This window comes from Carcharodon carcharias, chromosome 7 (genome assembly GCF_017639515.1).
Source record: "Carcharodon carcharias isolate sCarCar2 chromosome 7, sCarCar2.pri, whole genome shotgun sequence".
NCBI classification, from domain to species: Eukaryota; Metazoa; Chordata; class Chondrichthyes; order Lamniformes; family Lamnidae; genus Carcharodon; species Carcharodon carcharias.
In genome coordinates this window covers 109163130-109188735 of record NC_054473.1, presented here as the reverse complement: position 1 = coordinate 109188735, position 25606 = coordinate 109163130, and the positions used below count along the sequence as shown (strand labels likewise).

General features: G+C 41.4%; 1 protein-coding gene across 8 annotated transcripts in view; it reads right to left on the bottom strand.

Moving 5' to 3' along the window:
- Window positions 1-290: 290 nt before the first annotated feature.
- The window catches only part of cnot1 (CCR4-NOT transcription complex, subunit 1), a 195582-nt gene continuing 170266 nt past the window's right edge, over window positions 291-25606 (bottom strand). For 4 of the 8 annotated variants that reach the window (XM_041190966.1, XM_041190967.1, XM_041190965.1 and 1 more), the window contains 15 exons: window positions 24198-24389; window positions 23770-23912; window positions 22646-22754; window positions 21498-21667; window positions 20932-21163; window positions 19644-19892; window positions 18228-18391; window positions 17176-17293; window positions 10754-10855; window positions 8826-8999; window positions 7169-7333; window positions 4467-4647; window positions 3282-3414; window positions 2730-2864; window positions 291-1362 (listed from right to left, as the gene is read on the bottom strand). In XM_041190966.1, coding sequence (XP_041046900.1) covers window positions 1284-1362; window positions 2730-2864; window positions 3282-3414; window positions 4467-4647; window positions 7169-7333; window positions 8826-8999; window positions 10754-10855; window positions 17176-17293; window positions 18228-18391; window positions 19644-19892; window positions 20932-21163; window positions 21498-21667; window positions 22646-22754; window positions 23770-23912; window positions 24198-24389 — 2346 coding nt within the window. In that variant the 3' untranslated portion in view covers window positions 291-1283. Of the gene's footprint in view, window positions 1363-2590; window positions 2635-2729; window positions 2865-3281; window positions 3415-4466; window positions 4648-7168; window positions 7334-8825; window positions 9000-10753; window positions 10856-17175; window positions 17294-18227; window positions 18392-19643; window positions 19893-20931; window positions 21164-21497; window positions 21668-22645; window positions 22755-23769; window positions 23913-24197; window positions 24390-25606 lie in introns of all 8 variants that reach the window. The other 4 variants (XM_041190970.1, XM_041190973.1, XM_041190972.1 and 1 more) reach the window with 3 other exon arrangements.

Sequence of the window (25606 nt, the reverse complement as noted above, 5' to 3'; positions counted from 1 at the left end):
AACACTTAACACAGGTTGGTTCTGAGCATGCATTTCATCAAATTTGAGGTGTGAATTTATCTCTCAATTATAGTCTCCACACTTTGCAATTTAAAATAAAGCTGAATTCATCCACAAAATGTGAGTTACTATATAATTTTTAAAAATGCAGAGTAGTGGATTGATGGAATAATGGCAAGTTTTTAAAAAACTTATGTAACAGATGTAGAAACAGGTTCAGAACCAGCCTGGGTTATACAATGAACACAATCCTAAGCTTTAGTGTCTAGAGGCAATAAACAAAGAGGAGGTTGCTGCATGACATGGGTTTTAATGCATTAACTACAATATGCTTACATACAAGAGTGTTAAGTGGCAGAACTAGAGCCAAGGAAACTACAAAGACTACAAAATACAACACATGGACCAATACATTTACAAAACAACATTCAAAATCCTTACAAAATGGCCTGTATTGGTCCTTGGTTTCTTTTTACAAACTTAATCGACTCCGTGCCGCAAAACTGGCTCTTTTTATCCCACAATTTACAGAATTCAGGGAGAACCTCTTGTTTTCCTTTGCATTAACATGGTGTATGCTGTACTCAGCCTGGGACACCCCCTGTTAGTTTATGGACAGAAGGAGCTGCTCATCTGAAAGGCAAAAACTTTAAAAATAAAAAAAACTTTTTGCAAACCATACTGGAATCTCTATACCCCTCTGCTGGAGATTTCTATATATATTAGAAAGGGGACAAATAAAAGTTGGTATTGCTCTCTCTCCCCATTACACCCCTCCCCCACCCCAGCCCCCACAAGGGGGAAAACTGCATTAAATGAAGAGCAGCTCCTGGAACATCACTGGACAATCTGGGGCATGGCTGGAATTTGGGATGGTGGGGGGATGGGAAGGGGCAGGAATCTGTCCCAGACATGCTTCAATTGTCATCAGCTGCCAACAGTAATAACTGGGTAAAAGTCAGTTTAATACAATTTGCACAGATGGAGATAGTCCAGTTTAAGGTTGCACTCCCTTTTATTTACATTGTATTTTTTATATATCATTTCAAATGATATTCACAGCATTTGTTTTTTTTTTGGCCAAGTGACAAATGAAAAATAAAACATGTCCAACATGAAGTCAGTGCTTCACCGACCACTGTTCCTATGTCTGACTCATGCAGCTGACTGCATCGGACTGGAAGAACCAACAAGTTACACAACCAATGTCAGTTTCAAGAAAAACACAGGCTGCCCATCACTCTTTCCATGTTGCATGTCCAAGGTGGTATTTCTTCATCATTTTAACTGGCGCCAGTGCCTTCCATTACTTGTTGTGCCTGCTTCTGTCCCATACAACACTGAGCTACAGACTGGAACAACCTGCAAAACATCCATCAGCCAAACATTAGTCAGAGGCTGTAGGCAAATCAAAAAAAACTTGAAGTCAGGAAAATGCTTTACAGCCAATGAAGTACTTTTGAAGTGTTGTCACAGTTCTAATGTAGGAAACAGGTCAGCCATTTTAATGCATAGCAAGATCCCACAAACAGCAATGAAATAAATGAACAGGATCTGTTTAAGTGACATGAATTTGTGTGATAAATATTGACGAAGACATCCAGGAGAACTCGCCTGCTTCTCTTTGAATTGTGCCATTGGATTACTTGCATCCATCTACAAGGTCAGATGAGGTCTCGGTTTAAAATTTATCTGAAAAATGGCATCTTCAACAGTGCAAAACACTCTCAGTACTCAGAGTCACCCAAGGTTATGTGCTCAAGTCTGTGGAGTGGGACTTGAATCCACAACCTGAGACTCTGAAGAGAGTGCTGCCCATTGAGCCATGGCATCAAAACACCACAGGGGCATTTTCTGTGCATATTAAGCAGCTAAACCATTAATATACATCTTATATGGGGTCTTTAACAGATAAGGTGGGATGTCCCCTCAACCCACACCAATGGCTTAAAGACTCATGTGACTTTGTAATATGGTAACAGGTGCAATGTTTGGCTTGGAGTGTGGCAGCAACTTGCCCATACAATTAGCTCTCTGAACTAGTGGGCTTGGAAGGGATGGAAGAAAATTAGCCAGGGTTCCTGCTCTTAATCGTTAACAAGTGACTCAATGGAAGTTGTGCATGTGTAAAAACAGGGACCATGCCCTCCATGTTGATGCCACCCATGGTGGGTCACATGAAGAACTGTCACATGTACAGTGAACTTTCCACTCATCCTTCTTAGGGCATCAAGGAACTGTTGCAGGAAAAATTGGAAAGAAAACAAATTGAATAAAATAACTAATTCACTGAATCAACTTGCAAACATTAATTTTGCCAAGCTATCAAAGATGCAGTGTATGGCATTTCAACGATTGAGGAGAAAAGTAAACTGACAGAAAGGTCAGAAGTAAAACTGGAAAGGAAACAACTGTATAAACTGAAAGGAAGCAAACCCATAAGATAACAAAGTGTTGAAACACTCCAACTGTTATGATTGAACAGTGCGCCCCAGCACCGCACTGAGACATTGGCATTTCTGAAGGCTATGGCCTGATGCTTGAAACAAGAAAATTCTCAACTAAGTACTAGTTTGGTGCAAGAGCATACCTGGGGCTCGGGTCAGATATTTGGAGAGAGGTATAAGCTGCAACCTACAGAGGCAAAAGACAAACTCTCTCAATAATAACGAAAGATCCAATATCTGAGGATGATTCAAGGAAAATAAGACGAAACCAAAAACACTCACTTTTCAATCTCAGGAGCACAGTGGACAAACTCGTGGTTCCAGAATTTGAAGGCTGGGTTCTTAATCAGCTCAATGAAGGTGATGAGGAGCCCCCACGGATGAGGCCTGTTTACAATCAACCTCTCCAACAGCACCCTGAGATGAACCAAAAAGCAGCAGTCACAATTCAGCTCTGTGACTTTAATATTCACTAATGGTTGACTGAATCAGAGCAAGGATTGCACAGATAGCAAAGTCTTGATTGTTAACATGGAGAAATTTTGCACATTAAACTTAAAACATAGTTTAACTACATAATGTGAAGGTTGTACCTGTTTTCACAAAGTGACTACATTTCTTGTTACTATCCATTCTACTTAAATTCAAGCCCTCTTTTTTTTTTAAATCCCTCTGTATAAGTAGCACAGACAACCCAAACTCAGGACAAAGTTTACAATCCATAACCCCCATTAAAAAAATTCAAACCACATATTATCCCAATTTGCAGTGAAAGGCAGTATCAGCCCAAGACAGACATGCAGGGAAAAGAAAGAGAATTCTTTAGTTCCTCACCTGGTGATCTGCTCCTGAATAGCTTCTGTGTTGGCCTCAGCAAACAGATACAGCATAGTGCAGCTGAAATAGTGGGTGTGGCTGTTTGGGTAACGCAGCTGATTGGCAATGGCATTCAGGAACAAATACCGACCTGAAAGATGGAACAGCAATTATACTGGATGGTCAGAGATGGAAGATTAAAAGCCTGACCACACAACATTTTTCTGAATATGAAAGAAACATCAAGGTTGCTCTGCTTGTGTAACACACTACCATTTAATCTCAGATTGAGGTAAATGCAAGAAATAAGTAGGTATTTGGCACAATCATGCTTGGTTGCATTTTTAAATACTTCAGACCAAGAAAATTAACCTGGGCTGTTTTTCCCCAGTTACCATCACACCAATTGGTTGGGTCAAGATGCTACTAACTTCTAAATGAGTTGCCATTATTAACAAATATAAGCTGCAGTTCTCTGGGGAGGAGGGCTAGGAAAGGAAAGTAAAACAGATCTCCGGAGCTACATCATCTTACATTTTCTGAGATATGAGTCATGGCTGGTAGAAGGCCGAGAGGATAGCATGTCTCCCCCTTGAACCTTCCCTCCTGAAAGCGTAGACTCATGCTGGGTTTCTTGTGATGGGAAGTGGTTACATTGAGTAGCAATCAACAGCCTGTTTGACCATGGGGATGGACCAAACCACATCCTGCAGACTTTCCAAATGGGATTTCAGTAAACAGTAAAGAGGGGAAACTATCACCATATACTTACTGGCAGCAGGAGAAAGATTAAGAGAATTTATATGTCTTTAGGACATAGAACAGCTCCAGCAGAAACAATGATGGAGACAGAATACAAAAGGAAATGGATAAACATTTTGGAGGTTATGGAATAAGGAAAGAAGAATGAGACCGAATTGAGGGTTATTTCAGAGAGTCAGCATAGGGACAACATTTCAAAACCAGGAATTCGGATTGATTTTTCCATCCCCCATCATACAATGTCGCTGAGGCTGATGACAGCGTTTCCACTACTGCCTGGGCACACATCAGTTAACTTAGTGCACCTCAGATTCTCACTTGAGCAGTGCCTAAACAAGCCATCTGAGAGGTTTTATATTGAAAACATTGATCCTCCTCTCAATCCTTTGCTAAGTGACAGAAATAGAGATAATAAAGTATATACGCTGACCAGTGCCTTACCTTCTGTATCAAGGTCCACAGCCAGGTTCTGGAAGATGTCCATGTGGGCAGAGTGCGTGATAGTGCTCATGGATGGCGTGCTGCCCTTGTTATGGATGTGAGCAATCGCCTGCGTTCCCACATACAGCACCAGGGCATTTATTAGCTGGATGTTGTACCGATTACCAGGTTCATTTGATACCTGAAATACAAAGAAGGGAATAACTCAGTTCTCTGCACACACTGAGAGGGCAGAATATGTAATTCAGTGGTGACTGGACAGTGATCAGAATCAGGAGGATATGATTACCTTTCCACCTCTCTGGTCAAGAGGCAGCAAGGTCAACTGTAGCACCCCCTATTGCAGGCTCAACCGAGCTCCACTGAGCACAGCCCAGTGGTCAAACCTAAAGCTTTGCGGTCTGCCTGGCTGGACAACTGGTGATGTATTTACCTAATGAGGCCATCAGGGAAATTGCTCTCAACCCTTCTATTAAAGATCACTTGACTGAATTTTTTTCCAATCTTTTATGAAACAGCAAACAAGTTACCACCACTGAGATAAATACAGTCCCCGTCATCAGAGCAAACAGCCATTATTATTCGCAATGGCTGATAAAACTTGGTAGCGCCATAAAAACGTGTAGCTTTTCTTCAGCATCCAAAGCTCCCCGAGCAATCTGTTCTGGCCAAGGATCTCAAAACTAACCTCACTCTGGTCACCAAACTGGAGTAGCAGAATGCAGCACAACCAATTAAAACACTCCAATACCACATTAGGGCACTACATTTTGGCTACTAGGGTTACAGTGCATGAAGTATTACTCGATTTTTTTTAAAACATGCATCAGTTTTTCTGTGTACTTTGCCAACACAGCAGTCCAGGTGAGTAAGACCAAGTCTTTCTACCTAAAATTCACAGGGCACTGAAGGACCTGTGACTGGTAACTTTGAAAATGACGTTAACGCAAATTTATTATAATTTAACATCACGTGTTGGTTGATTGAAGTAACTCTCCATTTTAAACGTGGATGTTTTAAGTGGTGGGGGCCATATAAGACATTCAGCGAATTGCAACCCGTGTAAAGGGATGCTTGTGAACTGTATGAAAGACAGTAAAAGGAGGGACAAAAACAGAATTACATGGAAAAACTCAGCAGGTCTGGCAGCATCGGCGGAGAAGAAGAGTTGACGTTTCGAGTCCTCATGACCCTTCAACAGAACTATTCTGTTCTGTTGAAGGGTCATGAGGACTGGAAACGTCAACTCTTCTCCGCCGATGCTGCCAGACCTGCTGAGTTTTTCCAGGTAATTCTGTTTTTGTTTTGGATTTCCAGCATCCGCAGTTTTTTGTTTTTATCTCTGTAGTAAAAGGAGGGAGCCTGATTAGACTCAAATCACAATTCTGCCACTCTCTCAAAGAAAACTGTAAAACTTGCAATAAATTCAAAGTATCAAGGAATGGGGCTGAACAGCCTACGACTGTTACCCTGATCCTGCTCTCCAGAAGTCACGCTGCAGTAATTATAAAATATTCCTTAATTCAGTGGTACTGCCTCCCTCCATAGTTTGGCTCCCTAACCCGATAATGTCATTCACTGTAGAAGTGTGAAGACGGGGAATAGGTCAGGTGTACAAAGTCAGACTGTCCTTGCCACTTCGAATCCCCACCTTGATGAAAAATAATGACAGGCTATCTTAGCACTAAATTAATAATGGGATCCTTTAGGCTACTGGACAGATGCCAGTAAAAGTACACAGATCTCATTCAGCTAGGGTATAAGTGCTGTCACTATAAAATTATTGTACAGTTTCCAGGCTTCGAATGAGCAACTTGTAATCATGTTGGACATTAAGATGCCCTATATTGTATAACACCAATTTTATAAAAACGCAGGCACAATCTAACTAAGTGGGGGAAAAACACAAACCACAGCGAACCCATCATAAACTACAACATGTAGCAGCTGAAACAGTGTCAGATATTTTGGATATTTAGCTCGCTGGGTGTGCATGGTCAGAGCAAGGGAATTAAAATATTGCAGTAAAACCCCTTCCTGCTAAGTATGGCTATAAAACACTGAACTATTAACCAGCACTGCTAGCTTTCCCAGCCATGCAAGTTAAAATGTCATAATTCAGAGACATTAACCCCACAAGGTTATTGACCTGGACTAGTAAAAGGGCTTTAATGACTTCAGCAGTAATGCTCTGAACTCTCTTGTGCCTTCCATCGTAGCTCTATTCTATACTACCATGCTATTCCTAATATGGGATCACATTTGCATAGGGGCACATCTCTCATTCAAACTTTATGACAGTGGATTCTCTGTGCAGCAGACAATCAGGCAAATTGCATGGGTCAAACCCACCCGCACAAACCTGGGAGAGAGTGTTTCTAAAGCATGTCGGGACAGGATCACTGCATCTTGTGCACAATTAGTTCCACGTTTCAATGACTTCCCCTGTGTATGTTGGCTCTGATGTCTGGTTCTATTGACCTTATCGGTCCAGAAATGATCACATGTTCAGACAAGTCAGCCTGATAAATTGACTGAGTAACAACTACTTTGCATGCAAATATACAACTCTCATCTTCCTGGATCTTCAGATTATAGGCCCAATAGTGCACTCCTATTGCATGCTTGTGTCTATAAACAGCATTTTCACATCTATATAATTGCTGAATAATTAATAGCTCATAAAAATGAGATATAATTACCCTTGTCCTGCTCACCTGCAGGTTACTGCGCAGCTCTGAGAGAAAGGTGACCGGTGAACGCGTCTTCAAATAGGAATCCAAGTCCTTCTTAAACTGAGGTGGCATCACTCCTGTGAAGTTGGTCAATATCCGAGGAGCAATGTTGATTTCACTCAGCATATCCACCTGCCACACAGTGTAAAAACACTTATCAGAGGGTCAGGGTTATAATAGGAAAGTGATTCACAATAGGACCTAATGCTAACAACCCTTTAAATGAGAGACATCAATCCTAGGCAGTTACACCCGTTCCTATTCTCTGTCCATACAGGAACAACCAGCACTGAGCCACTCAACTTTCAATTTACAGATAAAAACAAGGAGTGAGAACTGCAGCAAATCAGGAACAACAGAAAATTCTGAAAAACATAGGTCAGCTAGCATCTTAAAAGGCAAACAACAGGTTAATGCTCTGGTGGGGTCGGGGGCTTCCCACTTTGAATGGAGTTCCTACGTCAAAATTTAGCCAGTTGGCTTCCATTTCAATGGAGGGCTGATTTGTGTATTTTTTGCTCTCTCAATTTATGCACTGCAATGTTAAAAAGCAGTCTATGAACTGGAAAGCACTTATTAGCTAGCACCCAGCTAACCAGGAGGCGGTGGTGTAGTGGTATCGTCACTGGACTAGCAACCCATAGACCCAGAGTAATGCTCTGGGGACCAGGGTTCAAAACCCATCACAGGGAGAGGTGATTCCAATAAAAGTCTGGAATTAAAAGTCTAATGGAACCATTGTCAATTGCTGTAAAAATCCATCTGTAAACTAATGCCCTTTAGGGAAGAAAAACCTGGTCTGGCTTCCAGACCCACAGCAATGTGGTTGACTCTTAAATGCCCTATGAAATGGTTTAGCAAGCCCCTCAGTTTCTTAAGGGGAATAAATACTGGACTAGCCAGCAATGCCCAAGTCCCCTGAATGAATATATGACACACTTTAGGGAGGGTCCTGAGGAGATTTACTATGGATGAGGGATTTATGGAGAGTGAATAGAGGTGTTTAAAACTATAAAGTGTTTTGATTGAATAAATAAGGAGAAAGTGTTTCCACTGGCAGGAGGATCAGTAACCAGAGGATACAGATTTAAGGTAACTGCAAAAAAAACTCAGCGATCTTTTTTTCGCCGAGTTATGTTGCTCTCGAATGCACCAACTTAAAGAATGGAGGAAGTGGATTCAATGCTAACTTTCAAAAGCAAGTTTGATATTTGCATAAAAAGGAAATATTTGCAGGGTTATGGGAAAGAGCAAAGGAAAGGGACTAATTGATTGTCCTGTCATAAAGGACACAATAGACCAAACGGCTTCATTTGGCTCTATATGATTAACTAGCAAAGCATGAAATTGTTGAGTTTTTGATTTATTAGGTAGGATTTACAAGCCTTTGGGAAATCTCTCACTGTCTGGGCCAGCTCCTGTTGTTGCCAGGAAACCTCCCAATTGCACTGCACCAGACATGTGCGCAGCAAGAGGTTTGCATTCAGTATCATGAGTCCAGGATCCTCCGAGATAGACTGGGCTGCTTGAGTGCAGTGTCAATGCACTTGCTATTTCATTAGTACAGCTCTTTTCATTCAGACACAGTACAAACCCCTGGATGTAAGTGATGGTGCTCTGGTACCTTTAGATTAGGTGTGAACGGATCTGGCAGTCGCATATTCCGTGGGAAGGCACTCAGGATCAGGTTACGCAGCTGAATACAGTTTGGTGGGATCACATCGCAGAAGCCATAATGGTAGTCACAGAGGAACTCTGGAAAGTCGTGCAAAAGGACAAGCAAGACACGCAGAGTGCCCTATAAAGGTAAAGCAGTGATCTTTAAACTTAGATTAGGCATAGTGGAAACATTCTCAGGATTACAATTTCCAATTGGACTTCAGCAAAGTTGAGAACAAATGTGTTCTCACAATGAAATGTTATTTACTTGTTTTGGAGAGCTCTAACTTGTGGGGAAGCAGCAGCTTGCAACTCAACTGACTGCTGACAAATAGCAAAGCCATGTTTGTGAAATGGCATTTTAAAAAGCAGCTCATACTGGGAAAGGGGGGGTGAAGAGGTGTAGAGGGGTTTGTATTAAAAAATCTTTTAATTCTAACTTTAAAAAACACAAGTCCTGCTTTGTGCAGAGTCCCTACACAGGTTTAGCAAATTCCATATTCCTTGTTCTCAGATAGCCAAGAAATATTTAGGAACACCAGTGGGTAAACAGGAAACCAAAGGAAATGTTTAGCTAGGCATACTTCACAGGTTTATAAACTTCTAAATTATCCCTATTCTAAAGGACTGCTCCTCTAGTTAGCAAGATTAACACAGCTGAAGTTTCCATGTAAAATGTTAACAGTGCTGAACTATGGAGAGGTTAAATCATATCTATTAGTATCACAGATACTGGTAATATGCCTGTCTTTGAGCTCAGAGCTTAAATGTTTAAGAAAGCATTGAACTGAAATCGAACAGATACTTCAGAGGAACCTGGACTCCTGGACAGATGAATCCTTTGGAGATCAGCTGAAACTTTGCACCTCAATATCTTTTCTTCTTAGAGGTCTGACTATATGGCCAGTTATCTTCACTATTAATAAGCTAGTTACAGGTCACAGAAACTGCCTGAAGATGGTGCTGTTGAGGCAAAATACCCTATCACTGGAAAAAATAACACAACACACTGCTTGTTCTTAATCACAGAATCTTTAGTGCAGGAGGCTGCCTTTTGGCCCATCGAGTCTGCGCTGGCTCTCTGAAAGAGCATTCTACCTAGTCCCACTCTCCAGCCTTATCCACCGAACCTAGCATATTCTCTCTTTCCAGTAGCAATCCAATTCCCTTTTGAATATACCCCCATCGAATCTGCCTCCACTACCCTCTCAGGAAGTTCATTCCAGACTCCAATCACCCTCTGGGTAGAAAAAAAAATCTTCATATCATTTTTACTCCTTTTGCCAATTATTTTGAATCTGTGCCCTCTAGTTTTCTCACTATTTACCCTGTCCTTACCCCTCAGGATCTTAAATACCTATCAAGTCTCTTCTCAGCCTTCTTTTCTCCAAGGAAGACAGAGCCAACCCCTCCAATTTATCCTCATAACTACAGTTCTTCATCCCTGGAATCATTTCTTTTGAAACTCCTCTGTACTCTCTCCACTGCCTTCACACCTTTCCCTAAGTATGGCGCCCAGAACTGGACACAGTACTCCAGAGGAGGGCCTAACTAGTGTCCTACACAATCGACCCACAGTCTTCCCATCTTTCAACCTCCAATCCTGGAAGAGGATATGGGATAGTGACCTGCTCTAATGCCTCTGTCACTGCTAGTCCATTAAAATAACCACTGTATATTCACAACATGTGCCTCATCTGTAGCCACCCTGTCAGCTTTGTTTCCCTCTACCCTCATGGCTAAATGTAGACAAACTGAGATTGTGGTACTGCACCATATTTCCTCTGCAGCACACTGCCGCATGTTGTCGAGACTTAAAGCTCTCAATCTCTGCTCCAACTTAGCAACTTGAGCTCCTTAGTTTTCCTTTTGTGGCCTGGTGTGGGCACTTACCTTGTAAAGAATTTGCATAGGTTTTGTCAACTCCACATTCCTCAAGTAAGGAGCCAGGAACTTAAACAGATCGATCAGCAGCTGGGCATACATGGGCCAGCCCTAGAGGACAGAATATAGAAGTGATGCTTCTATATACAATGCATTACAGGATACAAGATTTCACACATGCAGCCCTTGCATCGGGAAAATAATATTATTTCAGACAATGGGATAGGCCAGCATAAATCTGAACTCATCACCACAAATCATTGCATAAAACATCGCTTCAAATTTAACTCAGGGGCATCAGTGTGCAAATTAGGACCAACAAGCAAGCCAGCCCCATCTATCCTGAACCTCTTGCTTCAACATACAATGTTCATTTCGATAACTTCCACAGCAAACAGCCACATAAATGAGTGCTGAGATTCTAGTATTCCACCTGAATCCTCATTCATTATCAAATTCATTAGATTAAAATAGTGCGCATTCATTGTCACACAAGAGGTACAGATTAATACAGCACCAAAAAGCTGCATCATTCATTCATATACAGTGGAACTTGTTGATACAACCCCTCCTGGTTATTATTCACGTGTTACAACCAACCCAGTTATTATTCACGTTTGAGCTATGACAATGAGCATTAGCAGTCTACAATAGTAGGGGCTGATATTACAGCTCAGCCATTTCTCATTTACAACTTAAAGCAATAGTGGTGGGGCAAAGGTGAGGAGAGCCCTAGTTCACCCTTCCCTCTTTAGCATTCAGGCTAATGGCAATATCGATGCCACTGCCCTGGCTGAGAGCGGCTAGCTCAGTGCAACCGGAGATCAAGCCCAGGCCATTCCTACTTTGCAGAGAGATACACAGTGGACATGTGGCTAGGCTTGGAAGCTAGTTTATTGACAGGCAACTAATACAGAAACCACAGCTCTATGGAAGAAAACACATAAACATACATACGATCATACAAATTAGGGCAAGTAGACCACTTGGCCCCTTGAGCCTGCTCTGCCATTGAATAAGATCATGACTAACCTGATTTTAATCTCACATTCCTGCCTACCTTCAATAACCTTTCACCCCCTTGCTTATCAAGAAGGAATCTACCTCTGTCTTCAAAATATTCAAGGGCTCTGCCTCAACCACCTTTTGAGGAAGATAATTTCAAAGTCTCACAACCCTCACAGAAAAAATATTTCCTCATCTCTGTCCGAAATGGTCAACCCCTATTTTGAAACAGTGACCCCTAGTTCTAGATTCTCCCACAAAAGGAAACATCCTTTCAACATTCACCCTGTCAAAACCCCTCAGGATCTTGTACGTTTCAATCATGTCACCTCTTACTCTTCTAGACTCCTGTGGATACAAGCCTAGTCTGTCCAACCTTTCCTCACAAGATAGCCTGCCCATTCCTGCTATTAGTCTGGTAAACCTTCTCTGAACTGTTTCAAATGCATTTACATCCTTCCTTAAATAAAGAGACCAATACTGTACACAGTATTTCAGATGTGGTCTCACCAATGCCATGTATAACTGAAGCACAACCTCCCACTCTTATATTCAATTCCCCTGGCAATAAACAATATCATTCTATTAACTTAGCTAATTACCCGCTGTACCTGCATACTAACCTTCTGCAATTCATGCGCTAGGACACCCAGATCCCTCTGCATCTCAGAGATCTGCAATCTCTCACTATTTTGATAATATGCCTCTTTTTTTTATACATCCTGCCAAAACAGACAACCTCATACTTTCCTACAATATACTCCATTTGCCAGATCTTTGGCCTATCTATATCTTTTGTAACTTCCTTATGTCCTCGTCACAACTGACTTTTCTACCATCTTTGTGTCATCAGCAAATTTAGCAACCATACAATCGGTCCCTTCATCCAAATTATTTATATAAATTGCAAAGAGTTGAGGCCCCATCACTGATCCCTGTGGCACACTTGTCACAACCTGCCAAACAGAAAATGAACCATTTATGCCAACTCTGCTTCCTGTTAGCTAGCCAATCTTCTATCCATGCCAATATGCTACCCTCTACTCTGGAGGGGTGGCTCCATGAGCTTTTATTTTCCATAACAACCTTTGATGAGGCACTTTATCAAATGCCTTCTGAAAACCGAAGTACATCCACTGGTTCCCCTTCATACACAGCACCTGTTACTTCTTCAAAGAACTCCAACAAATTGGTTAAACATCAAAGCCATATTGACTGCCTGATTACCTTGAATTTATCTAAGTGCCCTATTATAAGGTCCTTAATGGCAACTTCTAACATTTTCCCTGCTGTGGCTCATTTGGTAGCATGATTGTCTGAGTCACAAGGTCCTGGGCTCAAGGCACACTCCAGGACTTAATAAAAATCAAGTCTGACACTCCCGTGCAGTGCTGAGGAAATTCTGTGCTGGGTGACACATTAAACCGAAGCCTCATCTACCTGTTTGGGTGGATGTAAAAGATTGCATGATAAACGTTAAGCTAACTCGTCTATAGTTTCCTGCTTCCTGTCTCCTCTTTTTGAATAAAGAAGTTACATTAACTATTTTCCAATCTAATGAAACATTCCTGGATCTAGGGAGTTTTGGAAAATTAAAACCAACACATCAACTATATCACTAGGCACTTCTTTTAAGACCCTATGATGAAATCCATCAGGACCTGGGCACTTGTCAATTTGCTAAGTGCCACTTCCCCAGTGATTGCAATTTTCTTGAGTTCCTCCCTCCCAATTCACAGCTATTTCTGGGATGTTACTTGTATCCTCTATAGTGAAGACCAATGCAAAATATATGTTCAATTCATCTTCCATCTCACTTTCCATTAGTAATTCCCAGACTCACTTTCTATAGGACCAATGCTCAATTTGTTAACTTTTCCTTTTTCAATATCTGTAGAAACTCTTACTATCTGTCTTTATATTTCTAGCTACCTTTCTCTTGTACTCTTAATTTTTCTCTCCATACTAATCTTTCTAGTCATTCTTTGCTGTTTTTTATATTGTCAAATCTTCTGATCTGCCACCCATCTTTGCACAATTATATGCGTTATCTTTATAAGTTTGATACCATCTTTAACTTTAGTTAACCATGGATAGTGGATCCACCCCTTGGAATTTTACTTTCTTGTTGGAATGTATCTATTCTGTGTATTCTGAAATATCTGCTTAAATGTCTGCCACTGCATCTCTATTGACCTATACCTTAACCTAAATTACCAGTTCACTTTTGCTAGCTCTGCTTTCTTGCCCTCGTAATTCCCCTTATTAAAGTTTAAAATACTATTGTATGACCCAGTCTCTCTCCCTCAAACTGAACATAAAATTCAATCATATTATGATCACTGCTACCTAGAGGTGTCTTCATTATGCACAATACCAGGTCCAGTGTAGCCTGTTCTATGGTTGGCTCCAGAACATGCTGATCTAAGAAATTATGCCCAACACATTCTATGAATTCATCATCCATGCTACCTTCGCTCATCTGGTTTCTCCAGTCCCAATGCGGATTAAAATCCTCCATGATAATCATCGTATCTTCCTGACAAGCTCCCACTACCATTTCTTTGATACCCTGTCCTAGCTGATTACTGTTAGGGAGCCTGTACACTACTCCCACAAGCGACTTCTAGACTTAGTCATTCTTCATCTCTACCCAAACTGCTTCTCTATCTTGGTTTCCTGCACTTATGCCATCCGTCTGTATTGTGTTAATATCATCTTTAGTTAACAGAGTCACGCTGCCACCTTTTCCTAACTTCCTAAAAGTCACATACCCTTAGAACCATAGAAAGGTTACAGCACAGAAGGAGGCCATTTGGCCCATCTTGTCCATGCCAGCCCGAGGACACCCAGGTGCCCTTTCTAATCCCACCTTTCTGCACCAGGCCCATAGCCCTGCAGCTTACAACACTTTAGGTGCAGATCCAGGTACTTCTTCAAAGAGTTTAGAGTTTCTACCTCTACCACCAACTTGGGCAGCGAATTCCAGACACCCACTACTCTCTGCATAAAAAAGTTCTTCCTCATGTCCCCCCTACACCTTCGGCCAATTACCTTGAATCTATGTTCCCGGTTCTAGAATTCTCCATCAAGGGAAACTATTTTATCCTGTCTGCTTTATCTATTCCCCTCATAATTTTGTACACCTCAATCAAGTCACCTAGCAGCCTTCTTTGTTCCAGGGAAAATAACCCCAACCTATCCAATCTCTCCTCGTAGCTACACTTTTCTAACCCTGGCAACATCCTTGTAAACCTCCTCTGCACTCTCTCCAGAGCTATTACGTCCTTCCTGTAATGTGGTGACCAGAACTGCACACAATACTCCAGTTGTGGCCTCACCAGTGTTTTATACAATTCCAACATTATATCCCTAATTTTATACTCTATACCTCTGCCAATGAAGGAGAGCATTCCATATGCCTTCTTTACAACATTGTCTACTTGAACTGCTGCCTACATGGACCTGTGTACTTGTACGCCAAGATCTCTCACTTCATCTACCCCTCTTAGTATATTCCCATTTATTTTGTAATCCTTGTAACTGTTTGACCTCCCTAAACGTATGACCTCACACTTCTCTATGTTAAAATCCATCTGCCATTTTACCGCCCATTCCACCAACCCATCTATATCATTTTGGAGATTATGGCTATCCTCTACACTATCCACTACTTGACCAATCTTTGTTCATCTGCAAATTTTCCAACTGTGCACCCCATGTTCACGTCCAAATCGTTAATATATAACACAAACAGCAAGGGTCCCAACACTAACCACTTGAGACAACTTTCCAGTCGCAAAGGCATCCATCGACTATTACCCTTTATTTCCTGTTACAAAGCCAACCTTTTATCCAGTTTGCCACGTTACCCTGAATCCCATGGGCTTTTACTTTCCTGACTAATCTGCCATGTGGGACCTTGTCAAATTCCTTGCTAAAATCCATGTACACAACATCCACTGCACTACTTTCATTAACCCTTCTTGACACTTCCTCAAAGAATTCAATCAAATTTGTGAGGCAAGGCCTTCCTTTAACAAATCCAAGCTGACCATCCCTGACTAGTCCATGCCTTTCCACATGACAGTTAATCCTATCTCTCAGGATTGATTCTACTAATTTGCTCACTGCCGATGCAAGGCTTATCATTGTTTGGCATTTCTTTTGATCCCTTTTTAAACAATGGAACTACGTTTGCATTTCTCCTGTCCTCCGGTACCTCCCCTGTAGCTAGTGAATTCTATGTTCAGGTCCCAGTCTATCCCATCTTGCAGCCATGTTTCCGTAATAGCTATTAGATCGTATTTATTTATCTCCATTTAAACTATTAGTTTATCTGTTTTATTTTGAATGCTATGTGCATTCAGATACAAAGCCTTAAGTTTTGTCCTTTTATTATTTTTGTTACCTCTAGCCTTACCTATTGTTTACTCTTAGGTTTGCACCTCTGTCCCTTTCTGTCATGATCTGTTGATCATTTCAAATTAATATCTCCCCCTCTTACCTTGCCTCTACTTTAAATTTACCACATCTTCCCACATTTGATCCGTTGTCCCCACGATTTATTTTAAAAGCCTTTTTACTTCCTTAATTATGCAATTTGTAAGAACGCTTGCCCCAGTGTGGTTCAGGTGTAGACCATCCCAATGGTACAGCCTCCACTTTTCCCAGTACTGGTGGCCAGTGCCCCTGAAACCGGAACCCATTTCACCCACACTGATCTTTGAGCCAAGAATTCATCTCTCTAATCTTATTTGCCTTATGTAATTTGCATGTGGCTCAGGTAATAATCCAGAAATTACCCTGCAAGTTCTGCTTCTTAATTTAGTACCTAACTCCTCATACTGGCTATGGCAGAACCTCTTTCCTTTTCCTACTTATGATGTTGGTACCTATATGGGCAACAACAACTGGATCCTCCCCCTTCCACTGCAAGTTCCTCTCCAGCCCTGAGCAGATGTCCCAAACCCTGGCACGAGGCAGGCAACAGCCTTCTGGACTCTTGCTCTTTGCTGCAGAGAACAGTGTCAATCCCCTCACTGTACTGGCCCCTACTACCATTAAATTCCTGTTTGCTCCCCCTGCTTGAATGGCTTCCTCTACCATGGTGCCATGGCCAGCCTGCTCATCCACCCTGTAGGCCTTGCTTTCATCCACACAGGTTGTGACCACTTGAAATCTGTTTGACAATTGCAAAGTCTGAGGCTCCGCCACTATTGTCTGCTCAGTCCCTTTACCTGCCTCACTGACAGTCACATCCTCCTGTCCCTCACTGCTGACCAAAAGAGACAACCCTGTTCAAAGAGCATCTTCTGGAACAAAGTGTCTAGCTATTTCTCCCCCTCCCTTACGTTGCACAGTGTACACATGCACAGAGTGAACTGTAACAATAGTCAGTCCAGCATGGAAAGCACTGATCCTACCTTCTGTTGGGGTGTATGCGCCAGCATTCTTGCAATGAAGATCCGATGGGAAATCAGTTCCAGCCAGGCATAGACAAAGCCAGGAGCTTTAGTAGGCCGCAAAATGTGAAACGTGTTGCTGCACAAGACAAGGTGTTTTAATTTATGACTGAAGAAAGGAATCAGCTAACAGCAATGTCTTCAAGAGTCCAGTTATAAGCCCTAGTGTTATTAATAAAAGCACATTTACCTTATGAGCTGCAATTCAGGATTAAATTCAAAAGTAATCTATGCTGATATATAAACTCATGTTGATGAAGTACACAAGCCATGGGTTTGAAGCAGGTCTAACTTCATGTAAATGTATCAGCAGTGACCATGAAGGCAGTGACAAGTGTAGGCCCTTTTTATTTCCTTGTTACCACTCTCCATACAACTGTGAGCTGCTCAACCACTCAATATTTGCAACGCACAAGGCTAAAGAATGCTTTAATAAGCTGGTATATTTTCCCGTTTCAATTTAATTCCTTCAGGAAAACAGGGAAGTGTCTCCCAGCCTTTTGATAACTCAAAAATACAAATAACCACTCAACCATGAGGTACACCACTATCAAGCCTGATCCTATTCTCACCCAATATCCTGACATGATCGAGTGAGACTGACAGGATGCCAAAAAGTGGGAACTCTGGCTTCCTGCACCACAGGCAGACAGAAGTGCATCCACTGTTACTCCAGACAAGATCAGTTAATCTAACATAAGCAAATGGTCAAACTTGAGACCACACACATGTGCTGTGTTTACCTGGTGAGCTGCAATAAAGTTGTGGTTATAGATAATTGTCAAACACACATCCACAGCTTATTCCTTCAGTTAAACAAGTCTCTCTTCCAGCATAGAGCCTGTCGGATCCTTCTCAAACCATTAACCATTTCAGGGCGAACAACTTTTAAATTTTGGGTAGGTGTATACTTCTGCTTTCTCCAAACTCCCAGTAACTTAGAATTTGCCCTGTGGCATGTTGACTACATGAATAAAACAACAGAGGGATATTTTTCCTCTTTAATCACCTACCAGAAAGCAGTCAGTGTCTGGAAGTTGATAGTTTCCAGCACATGCTCAGGGGCATTTAGCTCCAACAACAACATGATGAAGATTCGATGATATGGCAGCTGCTGAAATTCACTCTGACGTACTTCGTGATCTTGCAGTAGGACTCCAACAACAATCCCCAGTACCTGCACATTAGATCATAAGCATTAAAAGGCAGTACCTCCCTCCATCTTCTGCAAAGGTCCTCAAACTCTGAGGATGTGTTGACAGTTCCATGGCTGACCTTCATGACATTCTAGATGGCATGCATCAACAGGGCCTGCTACTGTGCTTAGCAGCATTACACACCTTTTAGCACAGGCCAGCACACAGTTATAAGTAGTCAAGAGTCATTCCTGAAACTTACTCCATTCCAGTCCAGCTGCACCAATAGCAGCTGCAGCACTACAACTGGAAGCCCAGCTGACAGTGATTCACTTAGCACAAGCTCTAGATTGAACTCTGGATTTGCAGAGCTCTACAGCTTAGTCCAGTACCACAAGACTGCAGACAGTCCAAAATTGGTAACTTGGTATCAACCACTACCCAAGGGTCCACTTCCAAACTGCTTGAAGTCAGAATATGATGATTCAACACTTGAATTTTCACATTTCCTGATGCTTTCTCATTCTCTCTCTCTTCATTCCCGCCCCCACCCTCTGTTAAATGTTTGACAATCACGACCTGAGTAGTTTAACATTTTTGACAAATACCAGGCAGGGCTTGTTTAACAGGTCAAACAGCTCTGGGATTTTCATCCATGGCATTTTGTTTTCAGAAGCACTGCTGGATTATTACTATGGGTTTGAACTGATGGTCAGTTAAGGGTGGCAACATCAATTCAATTACTGAATTCTGAGTGATTCCAGAAACTATTTGAATGTTGGCATGGCAACCCAGTTTGGTAAATGACAACACAAAAGTGGGAAGCTGGCTTACATCTAATACACCCTCACCCACTGTTAAGTTGCTGAGTTCTGCCTTGGTGGTACAGGAAAATGCAAGGCTGAATAACTGATGTCTCCCTGGACTGGAAGGACAATCAAAACTGATTCTGAATGACCCTGGTGGTGACCTGCTCGTGGATCTCCATCCTGCAGGTTACAGCTGATGTAGTACCTGGGGAGACCAGCAGATTGTGGGGAAAAAAGGGTGGGGGGAGGGGGGCCGGAGAATTCCTCTAAACAGAATAATGCTCCTGTGCGCATACTCTGCCATTCAATATGCAGTGGGATATATGAAGAAACATTCAATCCTATCACTCTAAATTGGCACCAGGAGACGAAAGAAAGGTGCTCCAGTCACTGTGCCAGCATAACTCATTCATTAGGGTGCACTCCCAATCGCTCTTCAAAAATTAAGAGATGACAAAGGTAAATGGCTTTTAAACCCACTGACCTTGTTGAGAAGGTTGATTTTAGTGACTGTGTTGGTGGCTTCTCCAGAGTGCTTGACCAGCAGGGCTATCAGTCTGACAAACGCATCCAGATTGTGATAGCATTTGGCCCTGATCATGGTAGGATTGGCTGTGGGATTATGCTGTTGCTCCTGTTGTGCACGGTAACTAATTTCAACACACATTTCAGTACATAGGCGGAAAAAGCGAGTAATCAGGTCATCGGTCTTCAGAATTCCCTGCTGGTGCATCTGTAGAGATAACAGATCATTCAACAGCCAACAAGGCACACTGATCACACAATATCAACATTAATCTCATGCTCACTCTTCTGCACTGTTTTGGATCAGCTGCAACTTTTACAACATTACCCAGTTGTCAAAATCACATCACATCACCATTTAAGTCACCCCTCAATATATAGGAGACAAATGGATAAAGCAAAAGCCATTAAATCCAATTTAAGCTAAAGAGAAAAGTACAATATTTTAAATAGAAAAAGCTAGGTGATGTGGAAAGCAGAAGGATTTGGTGATGCAGATTCAAAAGACAGTAAAAGCAGCACCGTCACTGGATAAAACCATAAAAAAAAACCAAATGGATTACTGGATTTTATGCCTGGAGTTTGGAATACTAAAGTGGAGATATAATGGTGAACTGCTGATTCTGTATAGAACGTTAAGGACACAGTTGCAGGGTTCCATATTGTAAGAAAGATGTTGGAGCAATGAAGGGTGCAACATGGATTCCAGAGGATGCTGCCCAGTATGAGAAAACATAAATTCAAAAACGGGCTTCAAAAACTGGGGCTGCTTTCATTACAACAAAAGAGATGATGAGCTGATTTAAAATTCCTAAGGAATGGGACATGTAGATAGAAACAGACTTTCATAGAGTCTAGATGAGGAAACAGAAATAAAGTTAAATTTAGGACAGAAAGCAGAAGTCTCTTTGATACACAGAATCTGAAGCAGTAGAATGCACAGTTAGTGACTGAAGCAGATACCATATCCACATTTAAGAATAAATTAAACAGGTGGATGAAGGAAAGGGAGACAAAGGGATATGGGAACAGGGAAGGCACATTATTTGTATTAGTTTTTGTGTGCAGGACAAACTTCAACATGGACTGTTGGGCCTAAATGGCCCATTTCCTTGCTACAATTTCTTTGGAGGTGTAGATTTCAAAACAGTTAGCACCTAGGCTACTTCGACTACATTTCACTGCTCTTTATGTAGCTTCTATTAGTCACCTGTTTTCTAATCCTTATGCAGCACCCTTGACCTTACCTGCCCAACAAAGGCGGAGAATGCTTTGGTGCTGTCCCGTCCAGCTGCTGCTGAGTGGTATAGGTTTACCCACTCTCTCAGCAAATACTCTGCTTTCTCCCGCAGCCCTGGTGGGTCATCGTATTCGGAGGCCTGTGATATCCCAGAGTGCATCATAAAGTTGGGGCCGCCGTGTGCACGGTCCATCATAGCTTCGTAGTTAGCTCTAAGCAGATCCATAAGCTGTGGCAATCTGTTCAGAAAACAAACATGAAACTTAGTTATCACAGAGCAAGTAACACAATCATTTTGAAGTCTTGGGGCTTTCAACATCCTGAGATTTTCCTAGTTTAATCTTTTACAAGCTACAACTGGGTTTCTACAATTTACTAAATTCTAAAAAATTGAGTGTTAACAATAATCAATGTACAAGTTAAATTGCTGCAATTTTAAATATTCTGTGGTGATTTTTAATAGCGATCCCAATGTATGGTTTAGAAAGGGGGTACTTTTAACACATCTGTTTGAAAGGACACAATCTCTACTACTATTTTAAACCAATTTCCAAAACAAACCCTAAAACTTACCCTTCAGGTGCATTTCCCCTGGAATGAGCACTGATCCTCATAAGTGTTTCAATGGTGTTGAACAGATCTGCTTCAGTTACGTGACTAATGCTCCTCTCGTCGACCAACAGAAACTTAACCAATTGCATGGCAAACGCTACAGCCATGTAGTTCAAGCCATTCTCCATTGACTGCAGGAATTAAAACGTTGCCATATTGATTCAGTTCAAAAACCAACTTCAATAACATGCATGTCACAAATGTCTTAAACTTTCCAGGGAACACCTAAGTCCTACAACCATAAGTTTTGTTTGGTTTGAGCCTCAGGGTAGTGCCAGGTAGAAGTGTTCAGGCACTGAGCCTGTGATCGATTTTTAATAAGCTTAAGACACCTGGTTTTTTTTCTGAGAAAGAAGAATATCATGGAAGAGGTAATGAAGCTCACATGGTCACCTCACTGTGTTCGATCAACATCTTTGGTCAGAGCATAAGAAATAATGGACAGGTTTATTCTTGCAAGGAGTTCCTGTGAGGGTTAGAAGTTACCTAATACAATGCAATTTTGGAGCAAGCTGTTCACCTTCCAGCTGCAGTGCTAGGATTAATTACATTGCTACAGCATTGCAGCTTGCGAAGTGCATCAAACCCTCTCCATATCATGTTAAAGAGCTAAATCATCTGCATGTTAGAGCGAGGAATGTGTTAAAGGTTAGATGTACAGTCAGTACAGTCAACAAGATCTATTATAAAAGGCAAGTATATCAAGAGAAATTATAACAATTGTTTACATTTTAACCATAAAACATGATTTTAAAAAATCGCACTAGTTAATCATGAGGGCTGGCAATGCTGCTGGAATAAGCAGTTGCCAAGCAAAGATAGCAGTTTTATTTCACTTAGAATATCTTGAAACCGGGCACACAAACTGTACAAAGTATCACAATCTCCTGTCCCATTTCCTCTCCTCCACAGGCATACATAGCATGCTGTCCTCCAATAAAGTCAGGTGTTGCAAAGTGTGGAGATAATAACCCATTTCATTATGCTCTCATTCTTGTTTTGCACAAAAACAGAAGTCAAAACAAAGAGCTTGCAGGACTATCTTAGTTACAAGCTATTACCCAAGTGTTAAATCCCCAATCATTCAGTGCTGGACAGCAGGTCCTTACCTGGGCTAAATGGATGTCATACTGCTGCATGTTGACCAGATGGTGTCGAATGAGCAGTTCCACTGCCTCCACATTATATTTGTACTCATCACGACACTCAATCAGGCACCTATGTGAACAAATAAACATCAGTTACAAGTTAGCAAGTTCATATTACTCAATCAGAACTGTCATATGTAAAAATCTTTATTTGCATTGTATACAAACATGCACAATGATGCTGGTAAGTAAGGATTCCCCCCATTATCTGTAACCTTCTCCAGCTCTACAAGGTCTCTGCACCCCTCCAATTCTGGCCTCTTGTGCAACCCCCAATTTTCATCACTCCATCATTGGTGGCCATGCCTTCAGTGGCCTTGGCCCTAAAGCTCTGGAATTCCTTTGCTAAACCTCTCTGCTCCATTAAGATGCTCCTTAAAATCTCTTGACCAAGTTTTTGCTCACTTGTCCTAATATTTCTTTGCACTTTGTGTGTCAAACTTCATTTGATCAAGCTTCTGAGTGTCTTGGGACAGTTCATTATGAAGAGAGTACATAACTACTGAGGAGATTTTCAAACTGTTTAGCAATTTTGTTACACCACCAGAATTATTTAAGTGATCTTGGCATTACAGAGAAGAGTTATATAATGTGGCATAAGTCCAATAAAAAGCTTCACTTAAATACTCCAAATTAGCTGCCCATTTTAATTATATTTTAAACCAAAAAAATTGGGCATCTACCAGTAGACCGTAGTTGTGCATTAAATCCCAAGTCCCTTGCAGCAGTGACACATGATGTTTGAGTTTATATTAAAAAGTTTCTGAATGCAACAGCTGAGTTCATGTTGCGTGACAGTTTCATTCCACTGCATGTATAACATTATATTTACTGTTAACTGACGCTTGCTGCTCAAAGCCTCTCATGAACCCAGAGTGGGTAGGTGCACAGTCTACTTCCAGATGACCAGAGACTGTGTGTGTGTCCAAATGCAGCTTTATTATATCTACATGAATTAGATGCTTTGAGTGATTTTGGCCCAGTATGACCTGCAGCAGTGGCATTTGTGCTTTATTATGCAGTCTCCCAAGGAACAAGTTTCAAAGTAAAATCAGCAAAATATCACATTGTCTTCCCTTGCATACCTAGTTATTTTATTGTTACACCACTGAGATCCATAGGCACGACCATCCTGCAAGGCTTTCAGAACCAACAAATGGCATTCGCGATAACGAAGCAAGAGGTCTGGGTCTGCACCACTTGTGGCATCCAGCAGTCCTTCGACAGCCTTCAAATTAAAGCAGAGTTTGATTTTATTATCTCTCAAATTATTACAAAATTTTTTAAAAAATCATTAAGTTACTAGCAAAACTATAGTTTCAGTTTCTGAATAGTCATTGGACCAAAAGCTTGAAACATCCAAATAAAAAGCCATCACAAAGGTAAAGAATATTTGAAAAGATGGCTAGTTTCTTAAAATAATCACTTCCATAATGGTAAGCTATCATAGCTACCCAGTTGTCAATTCAGGTTCCGAAGTGAATGATGCAGGGGTTAGTCAAACTGCACTCACCTTCTGCAAGAGGCCTAGAGCAGCAATAGCATCACGTGAGTTCCTGGCCATTACCACAGCCTCCAGTAAGTTACGGAGTGCCTGAGCCTGAGGGTTCATGGCCAGAGTTGGTGGAATCGCATGTAGATGCTGCTCCAGTTCCGTGATACACTTGTCATAAATCTGTGCGATATCATCAGTTGCCCAAGCTTGCTATGAACAAGGAAAGATCCAGCATGAGCACAGTGTAAAACACTATTGCACTTCTTGCAAACGTGTACATTAAAAAATCAAGAACTGCAGGCATGAATGTAAGATTCTGTATTAAACAAATATGTTAGGTTAAATTTAAATTGTGATCACCAAATACAAAAAAGTTGAAGGAACTCTATAGACACAGAACTCAGCACAATCACGTTGATACTTAGCCATGCAGCTATAAATTCTCTGTGCTTCTTGTTCCAGAGTGTACCAGCTCAACAATGGAACTGACTCAAGTTGCTGGATGGTGTTTTACTTCAAACAGTGGCAGAACATGCAGTCTGCAAAATGACAGCTAACTTTATAGGGGCAGAGTTTTCTGCTTAGGACAGAGCCAACAGCATTTTAGGGAAGATGGTGGTATAGTGGTAATGTTGCTGGACTAGTGATGCTCTGGGTACATGGGTTCAAATCCCACCATGCAGCTGGTGGAATTTGAATTAAATTAATAAATCTGGAACATAAAGCGAATCTCAGTGATGGTGATCATGAAACTATCTTTGATTGTTGTAAAAACCCATCTGGTTCACTAATGTCCTTTAGGGAAGGAAATCTGCCATCTTTACCTGGTCTGGCCTACATGTGATTCAAGATCCACAGCAATGTGGTTGACTCTTAACTGTCCTCTGAAATTGCTGAAGAAATTAGGGATGGGCAACAGATGCTGGCCTTGCCAGTGATGTCCACACCCCATAAAAGAATGAAGAAAAAGAATCCAGTTGGTGATTACAAAGTAATCACTGACCTGACCGAATGACTGCTGTAACAATTTGCATCTTAATTCTTTATTTATCTGGAGCATTGGAAGGTTGTTTGAACATGGCGACAGAGCCAAGCCATCCCTGCCCTCGATCAGTATCAAAGCAAACAAATAAAAAGAGTAAATGATGCAAACACTCAGGTCAGGCAGCGCGTTGTGAACAGTAAGGGAGAGATAAGGTTTTAATTCTTCAGATCTTTCATTCAAACTGTACACAGTGGCGGGAGTTGATTTCATGTATCAGCAAAAGCAGTGGTTAGAAGTAATGCTGAATTTCACAGTGAAATCTATGATCAAGAGCAGTGGTTGGAGTAATGTTGAATTTCATGGTGAAGATCATGGGTGCATCTGAAATGGGTTGGGTGGAATTTAAGCTGGAATCCAGATAGAGTGAGCTGGAGGTGGAGAC